Below are 17,371 nucleotides of genomic sequence, written 5' to 3'. Positions count from 1 at the left end.
ACTTTCTTGGGAAGACTTTCAGAAGTGGACACAATCCCAGCTTCTGCCTTTGTGTCTTCCTCCCACTCATGGCCGAGGCTCTGCAGCACCGCACCCCCCCCCCCCCCCCCGCTGGCCCACACCCATCATAACTCCAGGCGTGTCGATGTGTTAAGGAATGCTCTCAGCCATCCCTCTTGACTCGGTGATCTCAGTTCCCAGCCCCCAGAGCAAAGTTTTGAAGTCCTGCAGGAGCCCGTGTGGGGCGACCTTGTCCCTGTCCGTGATGCTGAGGCAGCAGCCTCTTCCAGGAGAGAAGGGCTGTCTGGCAAGGTCGGCTGGGGCTGCAGAGGGGAAACCTCTCTCACCCCAGCTCCCTCCCCCTCCTCCCCTCCGGCGGGAAAATGCTGCCACACCTTCCTGCACCGTGGTAGAGTGAAGGACTCAAGAGCTGGGGGCTCAGGGACAGACCCACTCATGTTTAATAACTTATAAGAGCTGTGGAAATGGGCATGGCCGGAGGACAGAGCACAGGAATTTGCGGAGCTGTTCTGGGAGACAGTAGCCCTACCACCCTGGAATTGGACTGGGACTCACGGGTTGCCCTCCTGCTCAACCGACCAGATGGCGTCTCTGTTTGTCTTCTGAACTCTCCTGGCCAAGGCCCTGTATTGAGGTGAGGGACCTTCCTTTCTGTTCCTGCAGTTGGGAATGCAACGAATACACGGGCATCTTTTCACTTCCCTCCTCCTCTATACCCACAGGCTGGGGGGCGGGGGGGGGAAGAGAAGCGCCTTCTCACACCCAAGACTCCTCCTCAGGTGAGGCGGGGGCTTGATCAAGCTGCTGAGGCCCCTGGCCCTCCAAAGGCGGGGAGCTGCTCTCCAGGGGTGCAGCTGGCCCCTTCCTCTCCTCTCCCTCCTCCTTCTCCCCCGCCGAGGCTCCAGCCCCCAGGGCTGCCTTCCCTCCATTGCTGCCCAGCACTGCTCTCACCAGCCTGCCCCTGGGGGGTGCCTTGGCTGGACCCAGGTGGAGGCAGGTCAACGGCTTGGGAATTCGTGAAGGCTGCTTCTCGGGCCTGTGGTCTCTCCGGGGCCGAATCCTGTGCCTGAGCTTCAGCTTGTAGATGGATGGGACTCTCCGGGGCTTCCGGAGTGTTCTCTTGCCCTTGCCTGGACATGCCTTGGCTTTATCAGAACTGGGGGCGGAGGGCGAAGGTGTGGAGGACTCTGGGGTGGCAGACACAGCAGGGGCTGAGCAGTCCTGCCCCCTTTGAGCCGGGACCTTCGTTGTCCCGGCACCCTTGGCACTTGGGCTTGCTTTCGTCCTCAGCCCACTCTCTTCGGCTCCCAGTTTCCGTTTTGGGCTTCCTGGGCCTGCACTTACAGCCGGCTTAGGGCAGCCTGTAGGGGCTGCCTTCCAGGCTCCCAGGTCCACCTTAAGGAGGGGCGGGGGGCCCTGAGCCAGTTCTTGGATGACTTTGTCATAAGGACCCCCAGGCTCAGGCCACCGCCCACCCAGGCTGGGCACGTAGACTCCACTGCGAGGAACGACTCCAGACGCTGCGCCCTGGGGGCAGACAGCGGCCACCTCTAGCAGCTTCATGCTGGCCAAAAGCTGCTCCCCAAGGCTGTGGTGGATGGCTTGCTCCTTGATCCCACCCGAGGGCAGGGGAGTGCACCTCCCCTCCTGGTGCTGTGGGCCCAGGCCCCAGGGCTCTCCGGCCTCTGCTGTCACCTGGACATCCAGCTTCTGGTCCTCTTGCCTCTCTTCCACAGAGCAGTCCCCAGGTCTGGACCCAGACAGGTCCCCAGTGACGGCCCTTAATGGAATGGGCCCTCTCCCCAGTTCTGTCCTGGGACCTCCACTTGCAGTCCCTGGAAAGCTTCTTCCCAGAGTCGGGGGGCAAGCTGGGGGCAACCGGACCAGGATCTTGGTGGGTCCTTTAACAGGGGATGGAGAATGGACAGATGCTGTCTCCCTAAGCTGGGAGGAGGCACCCTCGGCCTCATCCCCGGGGGGTGGCCTGGGGCCCACAGGCTTGGCTGGGCTGGAGGAACAAGGCAGGGGAGATGCTCCTCCTGCTGGTGTCCCTGTGGTAGTGGCCTCAGGGGCTTGGAGTCCCTGGGGGATGGGGGTCCTGGCACGAGTTCCCCAGCTGTCTGTCTCCTCATGAACCCAAGATGTGGGAGTCCTTCTCCTGGGGAGTTCAGGGGGGTATCTGTCCTCCCTCTTCCCTGAGGAGGTGCACTGTGTGCCTTGGCCCCTGGGAGTAGGTGAGGACTGGGGGCTCGGGGGGCTGTCCCCATCTGGCAGCTGCCTCCAACACAGGGCGAGTGACTTCTCCTGGCACCTGAAAGGGAGAATCATAGGTTATCGGCAGGGCTATCTGATCCAGTCCCCTGGCTCCCAGTCCCCTGGCTCTGCGAAGGGATGGCCTTTCCCCAGCCAGAACTCCCAGGGGGTCAGACTTCATGTTGAAGGAAGCAGATGCTCTCTCTCCCCCGTGCCTGCCAGAGACTCTTCCTTACAGCAGATACTGCTTAAGTGTGTCCTCCCCCATTCCTTGTGTAGCAGATAGAAAGCAGCCTGGTCTGGACCCCAGGTTGCTTCAGATCCCACAGCTACAGGTCACCAGTCTTGGGTGGGGAGGGTCTTAGTTTCTGCTCTACCATGAAATGGCAGAGGGACCGTGGGTAAATCTGTTCCCTTTATGGGCCTCAGCCTCCTCATCTGTGAAATGGGAGGGTGTATGAAGTTAACTAGATGATCCTAAAGGTACTGGGTGTTTTTTGGTTCTGAACACCTGAGGTCTTGCTGGGATAGGGGCACTGCTGGGAGACCTGCTCCCCTTATCTTGGGGTGGGGTGGCCTCTGAGAATGTAGACTCCAAAGCAGGAAGAGGCCCTGCCCTGTCCCTCCCCAGTACCTCGGGAATGGTGCTGTCTCTCTGAGGATCCCTGCTCCTGCTCTCCGTTCACGGTGGGGTGTAGGGGAGGAGGCGGCAGGGGGCCTCTGCTTTCGACCCGAAGAGGTGTATGTCGTCCAGTCCACGGAGGGCAGGGGGCTCTGGGAGCGGCTGATGGTCATCGTAGGCTGGGGCTGTGAGGGCCCATCGTCCACCCTCACTTCATGCTGCACCAGTGGGACAGGGGGCTTCAGGAAGCTGCCCGTCTTGTGTGCTACCAACACAGCCCCCCAGAGACAGGAGAGGAGGAAAGGGTTAAACTCCTGCTGATGGGGTCCACCGTTCCCTCCCCCAGCTGTCCCACACCCTGAATCCCGCATTAGAGACAGTGGGACCTACTGTGACAGTGACAGCACCAGAATTTCCTCAAGGGAGGGGTTAGGGGATGAAATCTGGTCAGAGGGCCTGGCTGGGGGACTTGTTTAAAGCTGCAAGTCCACGTCTTTAGCTTAGATTGCATGCTTATTTGGGGTGGCTTGAGGTGCTGATGGACGTTACGGGAAGACTAAAGACCTTCCAAATCATGCTTGGCGCCTCCATCAGAGCCAGACCTAAGCCCTGCCCACATGCCCTCATGACCAAATGCTGATTCTCTGTGTATTTGGCGCCACCTTGTGGCTCAAGTTGGTACTGCACCGTGGCTGGCCCGCTTTCCGCCTAGAACTGAGAGGCCACCCCCACCTGTACCTTCTACAGTATCTTCCTTCCTCCATCCCCTGCACACCTCTTGCCCCTGGAGATCAGGCCTACCTCCCGCGTCTGCTTCCGGCCTCCCGACCCGGAGACATAGGGAAGGGACTCTCAGGGGACTTACAGAGGGATGTGCACCGGCAGGGGTCATGTTTGTCCAGATAGTGACCGAGTGTGTCCCAGCCGCCCCCCACACGCACCATCACGTGGTTCCGGAGGATCTGCAGGGGGCAAGGGTGAGGTGGAGGGCAAGGTGAGGGAGTCCCCTCTCCATGGACCAGCCTGCAGGCCTTCAGCCCTTGCTCCCATCCACGTACACATGCACACGTGTAGTTGGGAGCGTGCCTATGTTGCAGCCTGAGTCCCCTGCAGGACTGGCATCAGAGAGCACATGTTGTCAAGGGTGGAGGCCAAGCTGACATACAGCAAGTTGCTCCCAAGCACTGTGTAGTCTACCTCCCGACTCCCTCCTCTCCCTTCGCTGGGAAGCGGTTGACGCCTGCGCACGTTTGTATCAGAAACGGGGGGCGCTGGCTTTGCCCTCGTGGTGTGTGTGTTAAAGGACCCGCAGGAGTCCTGGCCCGACTCCACTCCAGGTCACGTAGCCTCTCCAGGCGTCCACTTCCTTAGTGGAAACGGGGCGCCACAATCCATCCCCACCTGCTTCACAGAGCTCTTGGCTCAGGCTCTGGGTGAGGGCCCAGGGAGCTGGCTCTGCCTCCAGGTGTGGCCCGACCCAAGGAGAAGAAGGCTTAGCTGTGCCCCTGAGCCGCTGGCCACACCCCCAGGTGCAGACTGTTTCTGGCCAGGTGGCCAGGCATGGGGCGCGGTGGAGGGGGTGGGGAGTGGGGAGTAGCGGGAGGCACAGTTCAGACTTGTACTGCCGCTCAGAAGGCACCAAGCTGGGCATGTGAGCCGCGGACCGCGGGCTTGATGTGGCTGGGCCCTGCGGGGAACACAAACTGGGCGGGGAGGGCGGGGAACGGGGTCTCAGGCCCCTTGCTGTGACCAAGCCTGTGGGTGGAAAAGTGGGAGTATGCTTCATCCTCACTTCTGACTGGGGAGACCCCCTTCTGAACTAAGGTGGAGGCAGATGGGGGGGGTTCTGGTTCTGGCTGCCCTCATGGAAGGAGGGGACATGCTTGCCAACTTTGTCAGGAATCTTCTGGAATTCTCCAAGGGAGAGAAGGAAAGCCCCAAGGCCTGATAACTGGCGATGAATGGTGATTTCCTGTCCTTGCCTTCAGGCCTGGGCAAAGTCCCACGGAAGGAAACCTGATTCTGCCGACCCCAGAAAGGGCCCTCCACCCCCGACCAGGGACTTACCCGGATGAAGATGAGGGTGTTGGAGTCTCCCACGCGGTACTTCCCCTCGGACACCTTGACCATGGAGAACTGAACCGGGCACGTGCAGCGGCTCACCAGGCTCTGAACCTGCGGGCAGTGGGCAATGGGTTCAGCCCTCCCCTCTGCCCAGGTAGCCAAGCTCCCCCTGCACGCTGGGTCAAGCCCAACGGGCGGCCTGCCTGCCCCCCAGACCCAAGGCTTCTGCCAAGTCAGGGCTGGGGGCTGAGAAGCAAGTACAGAAGGCTTTTAATGGCTCAACGAGAACAAGAGCTTGAGTGGCACCTATGGCCCAGCACCCTCGTGACTCAGCTAACAGAGGCCGTGGAGTGTGATGGTTAAGGTGGACCTTGGAACCTGACAGGTTTGGGTGGGAATCCTGCCTCCACCGCACTATAGGCCTTGGGCAAGGTAAGAAACCTCCCTGAGCTCGATTCCTTGGTGGTAGAAGTGATTCCTAGTCACAGTCAGAGCTAACTCCCAGGACAGGACCCTCTGTGCCAGACACTGGCTGAGCGCTTCACGTGCGCTGGCTCATCTAACAGCCACCGCCGTCGTGGAAGGTAGGCACGGTTACATCCCCACAGTACAGATAAGGGAGCTGAGGCACAGAGAGGGCAAATAATTTGCCCAGTCACACGGCTGCAAAGCAGTGGAACTAAGACTTAAACCAAGCAGTCAGAAAAGGTTCTGCGTTCTTAACAACCGTCCCACGGGGTTTAAACGAGGGAGGCGTAGGGTGCTGGATTCATAAAGAAAACGATGAGCATCGAGGCTCCAAGTGCACACGACTTACTTAACAACCACGCGGTGAGAGAGTGTCGAGGAGGGGACTGGGGCTGAAGAAGGGGGTGGCTCAGAGGGGCCGGATTCGGAGGTGGAGAGGGAGGCGGGGCGAAGGAAGGCGGGGCCGAGGGCGTGTCCGGAGCCCTCACCAACTGGTCCAGGTTGCGGAAGTGGCAGGGCGGGCGCGTGGGGGGCTCGGGCGGCGGCGGGGGCAGGGCCAGCTCCAGCCGCAGTTCCTGGTCGATGTCCTCCTCCAGCCGCACCAGGCTGGGCGCCGCGACGCCGAAGCGCCGGGCCCGGCGGCCCAGCTCCAGCAGGCACAACACCACGTTCTTCACGTTCTTGCGCAGCACCAGGTCATCCGTCTCGAACATCAGCACCTCTGGCCGGGGCAGGAGAGGGGAGAGGAGGGTAGGCAGCCTGAGATCCCTGCTGACCTGCCCGGAGCAAGCAAGCGGAACAGGTGGGATAGCCCTGGGGCCATCCTGGACCAGGGCGCGGACGCAGGCATGGGGGATAGGGGGTTGCGTCTCAGGTTCTTGGCGGCAAGCCAGCCCCTAGGAGGATCTGGACAGAATTGCTCAGGTACTGAGTGCAAGACGAGGTGGCTGCCTTATGGCGGGGCAGGGTGGCGGGGAGAAGAGGGGACACAGCCAAGCGAAGGAGCCTAACTCCACCAGCCCTTCTCCCCGCTCTGTTTGCCAGGATGGGTCCAGGAGCAAGAAGCAGTCTGTGCTGCTTCCCATCCGCGCCTCTCACCTCCAGTAACCACCAGGCACCCCAGACTCAACTCCCAGCCCACACATAACCAGGCTGGGGTGAGTACAGGCTCTGGAGCCTGACTGCCAGCTTTGGAACCCTGATGCTCCCACCCACCGGACGTATGACCTTGGGCTAGTCCCAGCTTCAGTCTCCTCTTCTGTAAAACGGGAAAGTAGTCTGTTTCATGGGGTTGTTGTAGGGATAGCTATGTGTTTGCAGGCAATGTCTGGCACATGGTAAGTGCCCGATAAAACACTGGCCTTTATCAACCCTCCAGTCCTGTTCCATATTGTGTTGCCACCGACTGGCCGGTAGGCCAGGCCTGACCCCTCCCTCTGCCACACCCCCACTGCCTTTGGTCTGAAGGATGGTGCGGCACCCAGCTTCATCCCCGCTGCTGGGTCCAAGGCCAAGGAGATGAGGGAGCCTGATATCAGTCCTAGAGTCTTGGAAGGCCCAAACACGGCTGGCCCCTCCCTAACATCCACTTGCCTCCTCCCCTGTCCCCTCCCCACCCCACTGTAGCCCAAACACACGCCTTCTTTGTGCCCCCCTGCCTAGAACTCCCTGTCCGCCAAGCTTCTTTTTATTCTTCTTCTTATTTATTCTTTTTATTCTTCTCTTATTTTATTTTATTCTCAGCTCAAATCTCCATCTACTATATGGTCTTTCCAGGCCCATCAGGTGGCTGTTTCCGCCTCTGTCTCCCCAGCACAGATGCCTCTCCTTGAGCTTCTACCACGTTGGGCTATAATTTATGCATCTTCTCAGCTGTCTCTCTTCCCTGGGCCACAAACTTCTTGGCACTGGTTCTCAGCCCTCTCAGCGCTCGGTGCCCAGCACGACGCTCTACCCAAAGGAGATAGGTGCTCGAATCATCCAATCAACACATTTATTTATTGGGGATTTCCTATGAGATTGGGAAACTGAGGCATGAAAAGGAATGAGCTGGCCCAAGGCAAATCTGGAAGGAGGACCGTGGCTCCTGACCCCTGATGCAGCCTGAGCCTTAGAGAGGAGATTGACGCCTGACAAGATAAGGGTCTGGGGAGGGGGGGGCCAGGGTGCTTACCTTGGATACCCATCTCCTTGCGGCACCATTGGATGAAGTTGGAGATGTTGTCCCGGGCCTGGAAGGTGCCTGGCTGGGCGGCCGCATTGCAGGAAACCCCGGCCCGGGGCAGGGGCATGCTTTGGGCTCGGGCAGGTGCCTCAGCCAGGAAGGCCAGGGCGGCCTCAGTGACGGCGTTGGCATGCTGGCACAGCGCCAGGCCCGTCTCCAGCGCCTGCAGGAAGTTAGCCGCGTCGATGTCCAGCCCGTAGAGATCCCGAAGCCACTCGGCCAGGTCCTCCTTCATGGCTTCCAGGTACTGCTCGCTGGACTTAAAGGGCCGGATGCTGCTCACCGGAGGCCTCGGGGTCCCAGGCCTCCTCCTGCCAACCCCAGGCTGGGCCATGGCTGGACCACCAGCCGGGGAAGGGGCAGCTGTCTCCTCTCTCCCACAGCTGTGTCTTCACTCCTACCACCTGCTGGGTTCTCCCTGACTCAGGGGTTCCCCTTGTCCTCCGAGAGCCCAGGACGGCTCTGCTACTTGCCGCTGGCTTCAGCCACTGTCACTGCCGCCACTGGGCTGGGCCAGGCCTGCCCCCTCCCCCTCCCCATTCCTCAGTCCCTGCCAGAGCTTTCCTACTTGGTAGCCCTGCAGCGACCTCACACCCCAGCTGCCCAGTCCGCTCAGAGGTCGCCACCTCCCAGGACAGATGGAGGTGAGGATACTCCTTTCTCCCCCCAGGGCTGGACAGGCTGTGCTGGCTGCATCCCGCCCACCACCGGCCAGCCTGGAGTCTGGCTGGCGGCCTCTCCACTCTGCTTTCCTCTCCTTGGAGACAGTGACTGCTACAAACACTCCTTGTTAACGCTTCCTGGCATTGCCCGCCCTGGAGCCTGGGGAGCAGAGGAAGGCTGGGGCTGGCTTCTCTCACTTGGTTGACACTGGTGGGGGCTTTTGGGAAATGAGGGCGAGAAGCAGGGCCAGGGATGCCATGCCCCTTGGTGTTTAGTGAGCACCGTAGGATAGGGATGAAATAGATGCAGCGACAGAGTCCATACACATGAGTTTGGCCTTGGACCCTTTCCTGAAGCCCTCTGTGGCCTTCACATACTGCCTAGCCTCTCTGTGCCTTAGTTGCATCAATTATAAAATGGGAATAATAATATCTACCTCTCCAGGGTGTTGTGAAGAATAGAGGAATCGCGAATGTGGGAAGTATCAGACTATTAAGACTGGGGGGGTCCCAGCTCTCACTGATTCTCCCAGCAGCCTTGTTTGTGCACCATGCTCCCTAAGTTCTCTGGAGAACCCCTCCCACTCTACCCACGTGCTTCCTCCAGAGTGGGCTGTCAATCATAGTACCTCACCCCATGGCCACAGCAATGCATTCATTCAACAAATATTTCCTGAGTACCTACTGTGTGCCACGCACTATTATGGCCCTGAGGGTGTAGCTATAAATGAAGTCCCTGACCTCATGGAGGCTGCTTATATGTTGGTGGGTGTTGGATGACAGATAACAAACTTACAAGTCTATAGTAAGTCACACGGTGATAAACACCAGGGAGAAAACTAAAGGACTAAAGGAGAAGGGGGAGGTATTTTCTATAAGGGGGTCAGGAAAGGCCTCACTGATATGGTGATGATTGAGCAGGGACCTAAGAGAAGTGAGGAAGCATATCTTCGGGAAGGGTACTCGGGCAGAGGGAACAGCCAGTGCCAAAGCTCCAGGCAGGGGAATTTCCCAGAGGTCCAGTGGTTAGGACTCAGCGCTTTCACTGCCGTGGCCTGGGTTCAGTCCCTGGTTGGGGAAATAAAATCTCGCAAGCCATGTGGCTCAGCCGAAAAAATAAAAACACTCTAGGCAGGGGGATGGTTAGCATATCCCAGGAATAGCAGTGACAGGTAGGCTCTGAGGAAGAGAGGAAATGGGGCCTCAGATTATGCAGGGCTTTTCTTTACCTTTTGGAAGGTAATTTTCTTTCAATTTCTTTCTTTCTTTCGTTCTTTCTTTCTGTCTATCTCTCTCCCCCCCCCTCTCTCTCTTTCTTTCTCTCTCTCTCTCCTGCCCTTCCTTCCTTCCTTCCTTCCTCCCTCCCTCCCTCCCTCCCTCCCTCCCTTCCACTGCATCGGGTCTTAGTTGCAGCATTCATGTGGGATCTAGTTCCCTGACCAGAGATAGAATCCGGGACCTCTGCATTGGGAGCGCAGAGTCTTAACCACTGGACCACCAGGGAAGGCCCTCAATTACCTTTTAAAGGCATCAAGATGGTGACTGTTGTACCCATTTATGGATGAGGAAACAAGAAAACTGAAGCTGGCAGGAGGCCTGAGTTCCTCAGTGTAATGAACTTCTCCATAGGGTTGCTCGAGTGTGCTGAAGACATGGCAACTGGCTTTCTCTAGAGTGAGAGAGCAAGACAGAAGCCACAGGGTCTTTTATTACCTAGCCTTGAAAGTCGCACTCTGTCATTTCCACAATATCCTATCAATTACCCAGGTTGGCCTTATTTCATTTGGGAAGGGTCTACATTAGAGTGTGACTACCAGGAGACAAGGGTCATTGGGAGCCATTCTAGAGACTGGTTACCCCAATACAGAGGAGCTATTTCTTTTCCATTCTTGCTAATAAAATCCTATTTTCAGGTATTAGGTAGGGCTTTCTTGAAATTAGGGAAGATGAGCCCAGCCCCAGAGAGAGAACCTGACTTCCAATTGTCAAGTCTTCCAGCCATTCTGTGAGCTCTATTTTTTTTCTTTAAATTAGCCAGAGTAAACTTTTGAATTTTGCAATCAGGAACCAAGGTGGTTGGGACTTCCCTGGTGGTGCAGTGTTTAAGAATCTGCCTGCCAATGCAGGGGACACGGGTTTGAGCCCTGGTCCAGGACGATCCCACATGCCGCAGAGCAACTAAGCCCGTGTGCCACAGTTGCTGAGCCTGCACCCTAGAGCCCACGAGCCACAACTACTGAGCCCACATGCCACAACTACTGACACCCGCACGCCTAGAGCCCGTGCTCCACAACAAGAGAAGCCACCGCAATGAGAAGCCCACGCACCGCAATGAAGAGTAACCCCCGCTCGCTGCAACTACAGAAAGCCCGTGCTCAGCAACGAAGACCCAACGCAGCCAAAATAATTAATTAATTAATTTAAAAAAATAAGTAGGAGCCTGAACCAAGATGGCGGAGTAGAAGGATGTGCTCTCACTCCCTCTTGTGAGAACACCAGAATCACAACTAACTGCTGAACAATCGTTGACAGGAAGACACTGGAACTCACCAAAAACGTTACCCCACATCCAAAGACAAAGGAGAAGCCACAATGAGACGGTACGAGGGGCACAATCACAATAAAATCAAATCCCATAACTGCTGGGTGGGTGACTCACAGACTGGAGAACACTTATACCACAGAAGTCCACCCACTGGAGTGAAGGTTCTGAGCCCCACTTCAGGCTTCCGAACCTGAGGGTCCGGCAACGGGAGGAGGAATTCCTAGAGAATCAGACTTTGAAGGCTAGTGGGATTTGATTGCAGGACTCTGACAGGACTGGGGGAAACAGAGACTCCACTCTTGGAAGGAACACACAAAGTAGTGTGCACGTCGGGACCCAGGGGAAGGAGCAGTGACCCCAGGGGAGACTGAACTAGACCTACCTGCTAGTGTTGGAGGGTCTCCTGCAGAGGCAGTGGGTGGCTGTGGCTCACCATGAGGACAAGGACACTGGCAGCAGAAGTTCTGAGAAGTACTCCTTAGCATGAGCCCTCCCGGAGGCTGCCATTAGCCCCACCAAAGAGCCTGCAGGCTCAAGTGTTGGGTGGTCTCAGGCCAAACAACCAACAGGGAGGGAACCCAGCCCCACCCATTAGCAGTCAAGCGAATTAAAGTTCTACTGAGCTCTGCCCACCAGAGCAACAGCCAGCTCTACCCACCACCAGTCCCTCCCATCAGGAAACTTGGACAAGCCTCTTAGATAGCCTCATCCACCAGAGGGCAGACAGCAGAAGCAAGAAGAACTACAGTCCTGCAGCCAGTGGAACAAAAACTGCATTCACAGAAAGATAGACAAGATGAAAAGGCAGAGGGCTGTGAACCAGATGAAGGAACAAGATAAAACCCCAGAAAAACAACTAAATGAAGTGGAGATAGGCAACCTTCCAGAAAAAGAATTCAGAATAATGATAGTGAAGATGATCCAGGACCTCGAAAAAGAATGGAGGCAAAGGTCGAGAAGATGCAAGAAACGTTTAACAAAGACCTAGAAAAATTAAAGAACAAACAAACAGAGATGAACAATACAATAACTGAAATGAAAAATACACTAGAATGAATCAATAGCAGAATAACTGAGGCAGAAGAACGGATAAGTGACCTGGAAGACAGAATGGTGGAGTTCACTGCTGCTGAACAGAATAAAGAAAAAAGAAGGAAAAGAAATGAAGACAGCCTAAGAGACCTCTGGGACAACATTAAACGCAACAACACTCGAATTACATGCGTCCCAGAAGGAGAAGAGAGAGAGAAAGCCCCGAGAAAATATTTGAAGAGATTATAGTCGAAAACTTCCCTAACATGGGAAAGGAAATAGCCACCCAAGTCCAGGAAGTGCAGAGAGTCCCATACAGGATAAACCCAAGGAGAAACATGCTGAGAAACGTAATAATCAAATGGCAAAAATTAAAGACAAAGAAAAATTATTGAAAGCAGCAAGGGAAAAATGACAAATAACATACAAGGGAACTCCCATAAGGTTAACAGCTGATTTCTCAGCAGAAACTCTACAAGCCAGAAGGGAGTGGCACGATATACTGAAAGTGATGAAAGGGAAGAACCTACAACCAAGATTACTCTACCCGGCAAGGATCTCATTCAGATTCGATGGAGAAATCAAAAGTTTTACAGACAAGCAAAAGCTAAGAGAATTCAGCACCACCAAACCAGCTCTACAACAAATGCTAAAGGAACTTCTCTAAGTGGGAAACACAAGAGAAGAAAAGGACCTACAAAAACAAACCCAAAACAATTAAGAGAATGGTCACAGGAACATACATATCTATAATTACCTTAAACGTGAATGGATTAAATGCTCCAACCAAAAGACACAGGCTTGCTGAATGGATACAAAAACAAGACCCATATATATGTTGTCTACAAGAGACCCACTTCAGACCTAGGGACACATACAGACTGAAAGTGAGGGGATGGAAAAAGATATTCCATGCAAACGGAAATCAAAAGAAAGCTGGAGTAGCAATACTCATATCAGATAAAATAGACTTTAAAATAAAGAATGTTACAAGAAACAAGGAAGGACACTACATAATGATCAAGGGATCAATCCAAGAAGAAGATATAACAACTATAAATATATATGCACCCAACACAGGAGCACCTCAATACATCAGGCAACTGCTAACAGCTATAAAAGAGGAAGTCAACAGAAACACAATAATAGTGGGGGACTTTAACACCTCACTTACACCAATGGACAGGTCATCCAAAATGAAAATAAATAAGGAAACAGAAGCTTTAAATGACACAATAGACCACATAGATTTAATTGATATTTATAGGATATTCCATCCAAAAACAGCAGATTACACTTTCTTCTCAAGTGCTCACGGAACATCCTCCAGGATAGATCACATCTTGGGTCACAAATGAAGCCTCAGTAAACTTAAGAAAATTGAAATCATATCAAGCATCTTTTCTGACCACAACGCTATGAGATTAGAAATGAATGACAGGGAAAAAAACGTAAAAAACACAAACACGTTTGGAGGCTAAACAATACGTTACTAAATAACCAAGAGATCACTAAAGAAATCAAAGAGGAAATCAAAAAATACCTAGAGACAAATGACAATGAAAACACGACGATCCAAAACCTATGGGATGCAGCAAAAGCAGTTCTAAGACGGAAGTTTATAGCAATACAATCCTACCTCAAGAAACAAGAAAAATCTCAAACAATCTAACCTTACACCTAAAGGAACTAGAGAAATAAGAACAAACAAAACCCAAAGTTAGCAGAAGGAAAGAAATCATAAAGATCAGAGCAGAAATAAATGAAATAGAAACAAAGAAAACAATAGCAAAGATCAATAAAACTAAAAGCTGGTTCTTTGAGAAGATAAACAAAATTGATAAACCATTAGCCAGACTCATCAAGAAAAAGAGGGAGAGAACTCAAGTCAATAAAATTAAAAATGAAAAAGGAGAAGTTACAACAGACACCGCAGAAATACAAAGCATCCTAAGAGACTACTACAAGAAACTCTATGCCAATAAAATGGGCAACCTGGAAGAAATGGACAAATTCTTAGACAAGTATAACCTTCCAAGACTGAACCAGGAAGAAATAGAAAATATGAACAGACCAATCACAAGTAGTGAAATTGAAACTGTGATTTAAAATCTTCCAAGAAACAAAAGTCCAGGACCAGATGGCTTCACAGGTGAATTCTATCAAACATTTAGAGAAGAGCTGACACCCATCCTTCTCAAACTCTTCCAAAAAATTACGGAGGAAGGAACACTCCCAAACTCATTCTAAGAGGCCACCATCACCCTGATACCAAAACCAGACAAAGATACTACAAAAAAAGAAAATTACAGACCAATATCACTGATGAATATAGATGCAAAAATCCTTAACAAAACACTAGCAAACAGAATCCAGCAACACATTAAAAGGATCATACACCATGATCAAGTGGGATTTATCCCAGGGATGCAAGGATTCTTCAATATATGCAAGTCAATCAATGTGATACACCATATTAACAAACTGAAGAAGAAAAACCGTGTGATCATCTCAATAGATGCAGAAAAAGCTTTTTGACAAAATTCAACACGCATTTATGATAAAAACTCTCCAGAAAGTGGGCATAGGGGGAACCTACCTCAACATAATAAAGGCCATATACGACACACCCACAGCAAACATCATTCTCAATGGTGAAAAACTGAAAGCATTTCCTCTAAGATCAGGAACAAGACAAGGATGCCCACTCTCACCACTATTATTCAACATAGTATTGGAAGTCCTAGCCACGGCAATCAGAGAAGTAAAAGAAATAAAAGGAATACAAATAGGAAAAGAGGAAATAAAACTGTCACTGTTTGCAGATGACATGATACTATACATAGAGAATCCTAAACATGCCACCAGAAAACTACAGAGCTAATCAATGAATTCGGTAAATTTGCAGGATACAAAATTAATGCACAGAAATCTCTTGCATTCCTATATTCTAATGATGAAAAATCTGAAAGAGAAATTAAGGAAACACTCCCACTTACCATTGCAACAAAAAGAATAAAACACCTAGGAATAAACCTACCTAGGGAGACAAAAGACCTGTATGCAGAAAACTATAAGACACTGATGAAAGAAATTAAAGATGATACCAACAGATGGAGAGATATACCATGTTCTTGGATTGGAAGAATCAATATTGTGAAAATGACTCTACTACCCACAGCAATCTACAGATTCAGTGCAATCCCTATCAAATTACCAAAGGCATTTTTTACAGAGCTAGAACAAAAAAATCTTATAATTTGTATGGAGACACAAAAGACCCCGAATAGCCAAAGCAGTCTTGAGGGAAAAAAAGCAGAGCTGGAGGAATCAGACTACCTGACTTCAGACTGTACTACAAAGCTACAGTAATCAAGACAATATGGTATTGGCACAAAAACAGAAATATAGATCAATGGAACAAGATAGAAAGCCCAGAGATAAGCCCACGCACCTATGGTCAGCTAATCTATGAGAAAGCAGGCAAGGATATACAATGGAGAAAAGACAGTCTGTTCAATAAGTGGTGCTGGGAGAACTGGAGAGCTACACTCCCTAACACCATACACAAAAATAAACTCAAAATGGATTCGAGACCTAAATGTAAGACTGGACACTATGAAACTCTTAGAGGAAAACATAGGAAGAACACTCTGACATAAATCACAGCAAGATCTTTTTTGATCCACCTCCTAGAGTAATGGAAATAAAAACAAAAATAAACAAATGGGGGGCTTCCCTGGTGGCGCAGTGGTTGAGAGTCTGTCTGCTGATGCAGGGGACATGGGTTTGTACCCCGGTCCGGGAAGATCCCACATGCCGCGGAGTGGCTAGACTCGTGAGCCACGGCCGCTGAGCCTGCGCGTCCGGAGCCTGTGCTCCGCAACGGGAGATGCCACAGCAGTGAGAGGCCCGCGTACCACAAAAAAAAAAAAAAAAAAAAAAAAGGGACCTAATGAAACTTCAAAGCTTTTGCACAGCAAAGGAAAACATAAGACAAAAAGACAACCCTCAGAATGGGAGAAAATATTTGCAAACGAATCAACGGACAAAGGATTAATCTCCAAAATATATAAACAGCTCATGCAGCTCAATATTAAAAAAACAAACAACCCAATCCAAAAATGGGCAGAAGACCTAAATAGACACTTCTCCAAAGAAGACATGCAGATGGCCAAGAAGCACATGAAAAGCTGCTCAACATCACTAATTATTAGAGAAATGCAAATCAAAACTACAATGAGGTATCACCTCACACCAGTTAGAATGGGCATCATCAGAAAATCTACAAACAACAAATGCTGGGGAGGGTGGGGAGAAAAGGGAACCCTCCTGCACTGTTGGTGGGAATGTAAATTGATACAGCCACTATGGAGAACAGTATGGAGGTTCCTTAAAAAACTAAAAATAGAATTACCATATGATCCAGCAATCCCACTACTGGGCATATACCCAGAGAAAACCATAATCCCAAAAGACACATGCACCCCAATGTTCATTGCAGCACTATTTACAATAGCTAGGTTGTGGAAGCAACCTAAATGCCCATCGACAGATGAATGGATAAAGCTGTGGTACATATATACAATGGAATATTACTCAACCATAAAAAGGAACGAAATTGGGTCATTTGTTGAGATGTGGATGGATCTAGAGACTGTCATACAGAGTGAAGTAAGTCAGAAAGAGAAAAACAAATATCGTATATTAACACATATATGTGGAACCTAGAAAAATGGTACAGATGAACCGGTTTGCAGGGCAGAAATTGAGACACAGATGTAGAGAACAAACGTATGGACACCAAGGGGGGAAAGTGGCGGGGGCTGGGGGTGGTGGTGTGATGTATTGGGTGATTGGGTTTGACATGTATACACTGATGTGTATAAAATTGATGACTAATAAGAACCTGCTGTATAAAAAAATAAAATAAAATTCAAAAAAAAAGTAATGTGCATGCTACCAAATTATTTGAGAAAAAAAAGAGCCAAGGTGGCTATAGGCTCTTTTAGTAAATGTAAGGAAAATGGGGTTTTGTAGGGGAGACAATTCTGCATGGGTCTTTCCTATTTTTGCATGTCTTGCAAGCAGAGGTACTGACTTTTCAAGGGTGTTTATATAGTGAACAACCTTGGAAGTAGAGATAGTGTCTTTTTCTGGAGCAAAGAAGAGGTTTGGTTACTGCCCAGCATGAAAGATTAGGGTTCCCTAAGCTCAGGGTTTCTCTTATAATGCAAATGACTGCATATGCAGGTATTCCCTGGCACCCATCCCCATAGCACCCATGGGACAGTGGGCCAAGAGGAGATGACACAGGTATGCTGATGCTGCTGTGCCTTGAGTAATGAGGTCCTTTCTCTCCAACCCAGGAGTCTCATGTTTTTTTGGCAGCACCCATGAAAGTACAGCAGGCTAACTTGCAAGTAGGGTAAAGTTTTAGACTCTTTACAGTTCTTGACAGTGTTGCCCCCATGAGATTC

General features: G+C 51.4%; 1 protein-coding gene across 2 annotated transcripts; it reads right to left on the bottom strand.

The window, feature by feature from the left end:
• Positions 1 to 485: 485 nt before the first annotated feature.
• Positions 486 to 9,580, bottom strand: GAS2L2 (growth arrest specific 2 like 2). 2 transcript variants are annotated; one of them, XM_073797962.1, is made up of 7 exons: positions 7,602 to 9,580; positions 5,917 to 6,149; positions 4,964 to 5,071; positions 3,762 to 3,858; positions 2,909 to 3,161; positions 973 to 2,332; positions 486 to 678 (listed from the first exon to the last, which is right to left on the bottom strand). In XM_073797962.1, exons 1-7 carry the CDS (start codon positions 7,984 to 7,986, stop codon positions 592 to 594), a joined length of 2,523 nt encoding a protein of 840 aa, XP_073654063.1. In that variant the 5' UTR covers positions 7,987 to 9,580; the 3' UTR covers positions 486 to 591. The 2 variants fall into 2 exon arrangements, with proteins under 2 accessions (XP_073654063.1, XP_033703944.1); XM_033848053.2 differs by having other exon boundaries at positions 536 to 2,332.
• Between the last annotated feature and the right edge of the window lie 7,791 nt (positions 9,581 to 17,371).

This window comes from Tursiops truncatus, chromosome 20, assembly GCF_011762595.2.
Source record: "Tursiops truncatus isolate mTurTru1 chromosome 20, mTurTru1.mat.Y, whole genome shotgun sequence".
NCBI classification, from domain to species: Eukaryota; Metazoa; Chordata; class Mammalia; order Artiodactyla; family Delphinidae; genus Tursiops; species Tursiops truncatus.
Note: the sequence above shows the minus strand (reverse complement) of the source record. Positions and strands in the feature narration are given on the sequence as shown.

Coding starts and splice junctions, on each gene's coding strand:
- GAS2L2 (XM_033848053.2), bottom strand. CDS start 7,986: ATGGCCCAGCCTGGGGTTGGCAGGAGGAGGCCTGGGACCCCGAGGCCT. Junction 6,150..7,601: donor CAAGGAGATGGGTATCCAAG/GTAAGCACCCTG, acceptor TGCCCCGGCCAG/AGGTGCTGATGTTCGAGACG. Junction 2,333..2,908: donor GAGACAGCACCATTCCCGAG/GTACTGGGGAGG, acceptor TCTCCCTTTCAG/GTGCCAGGAGAAGTCACTCG.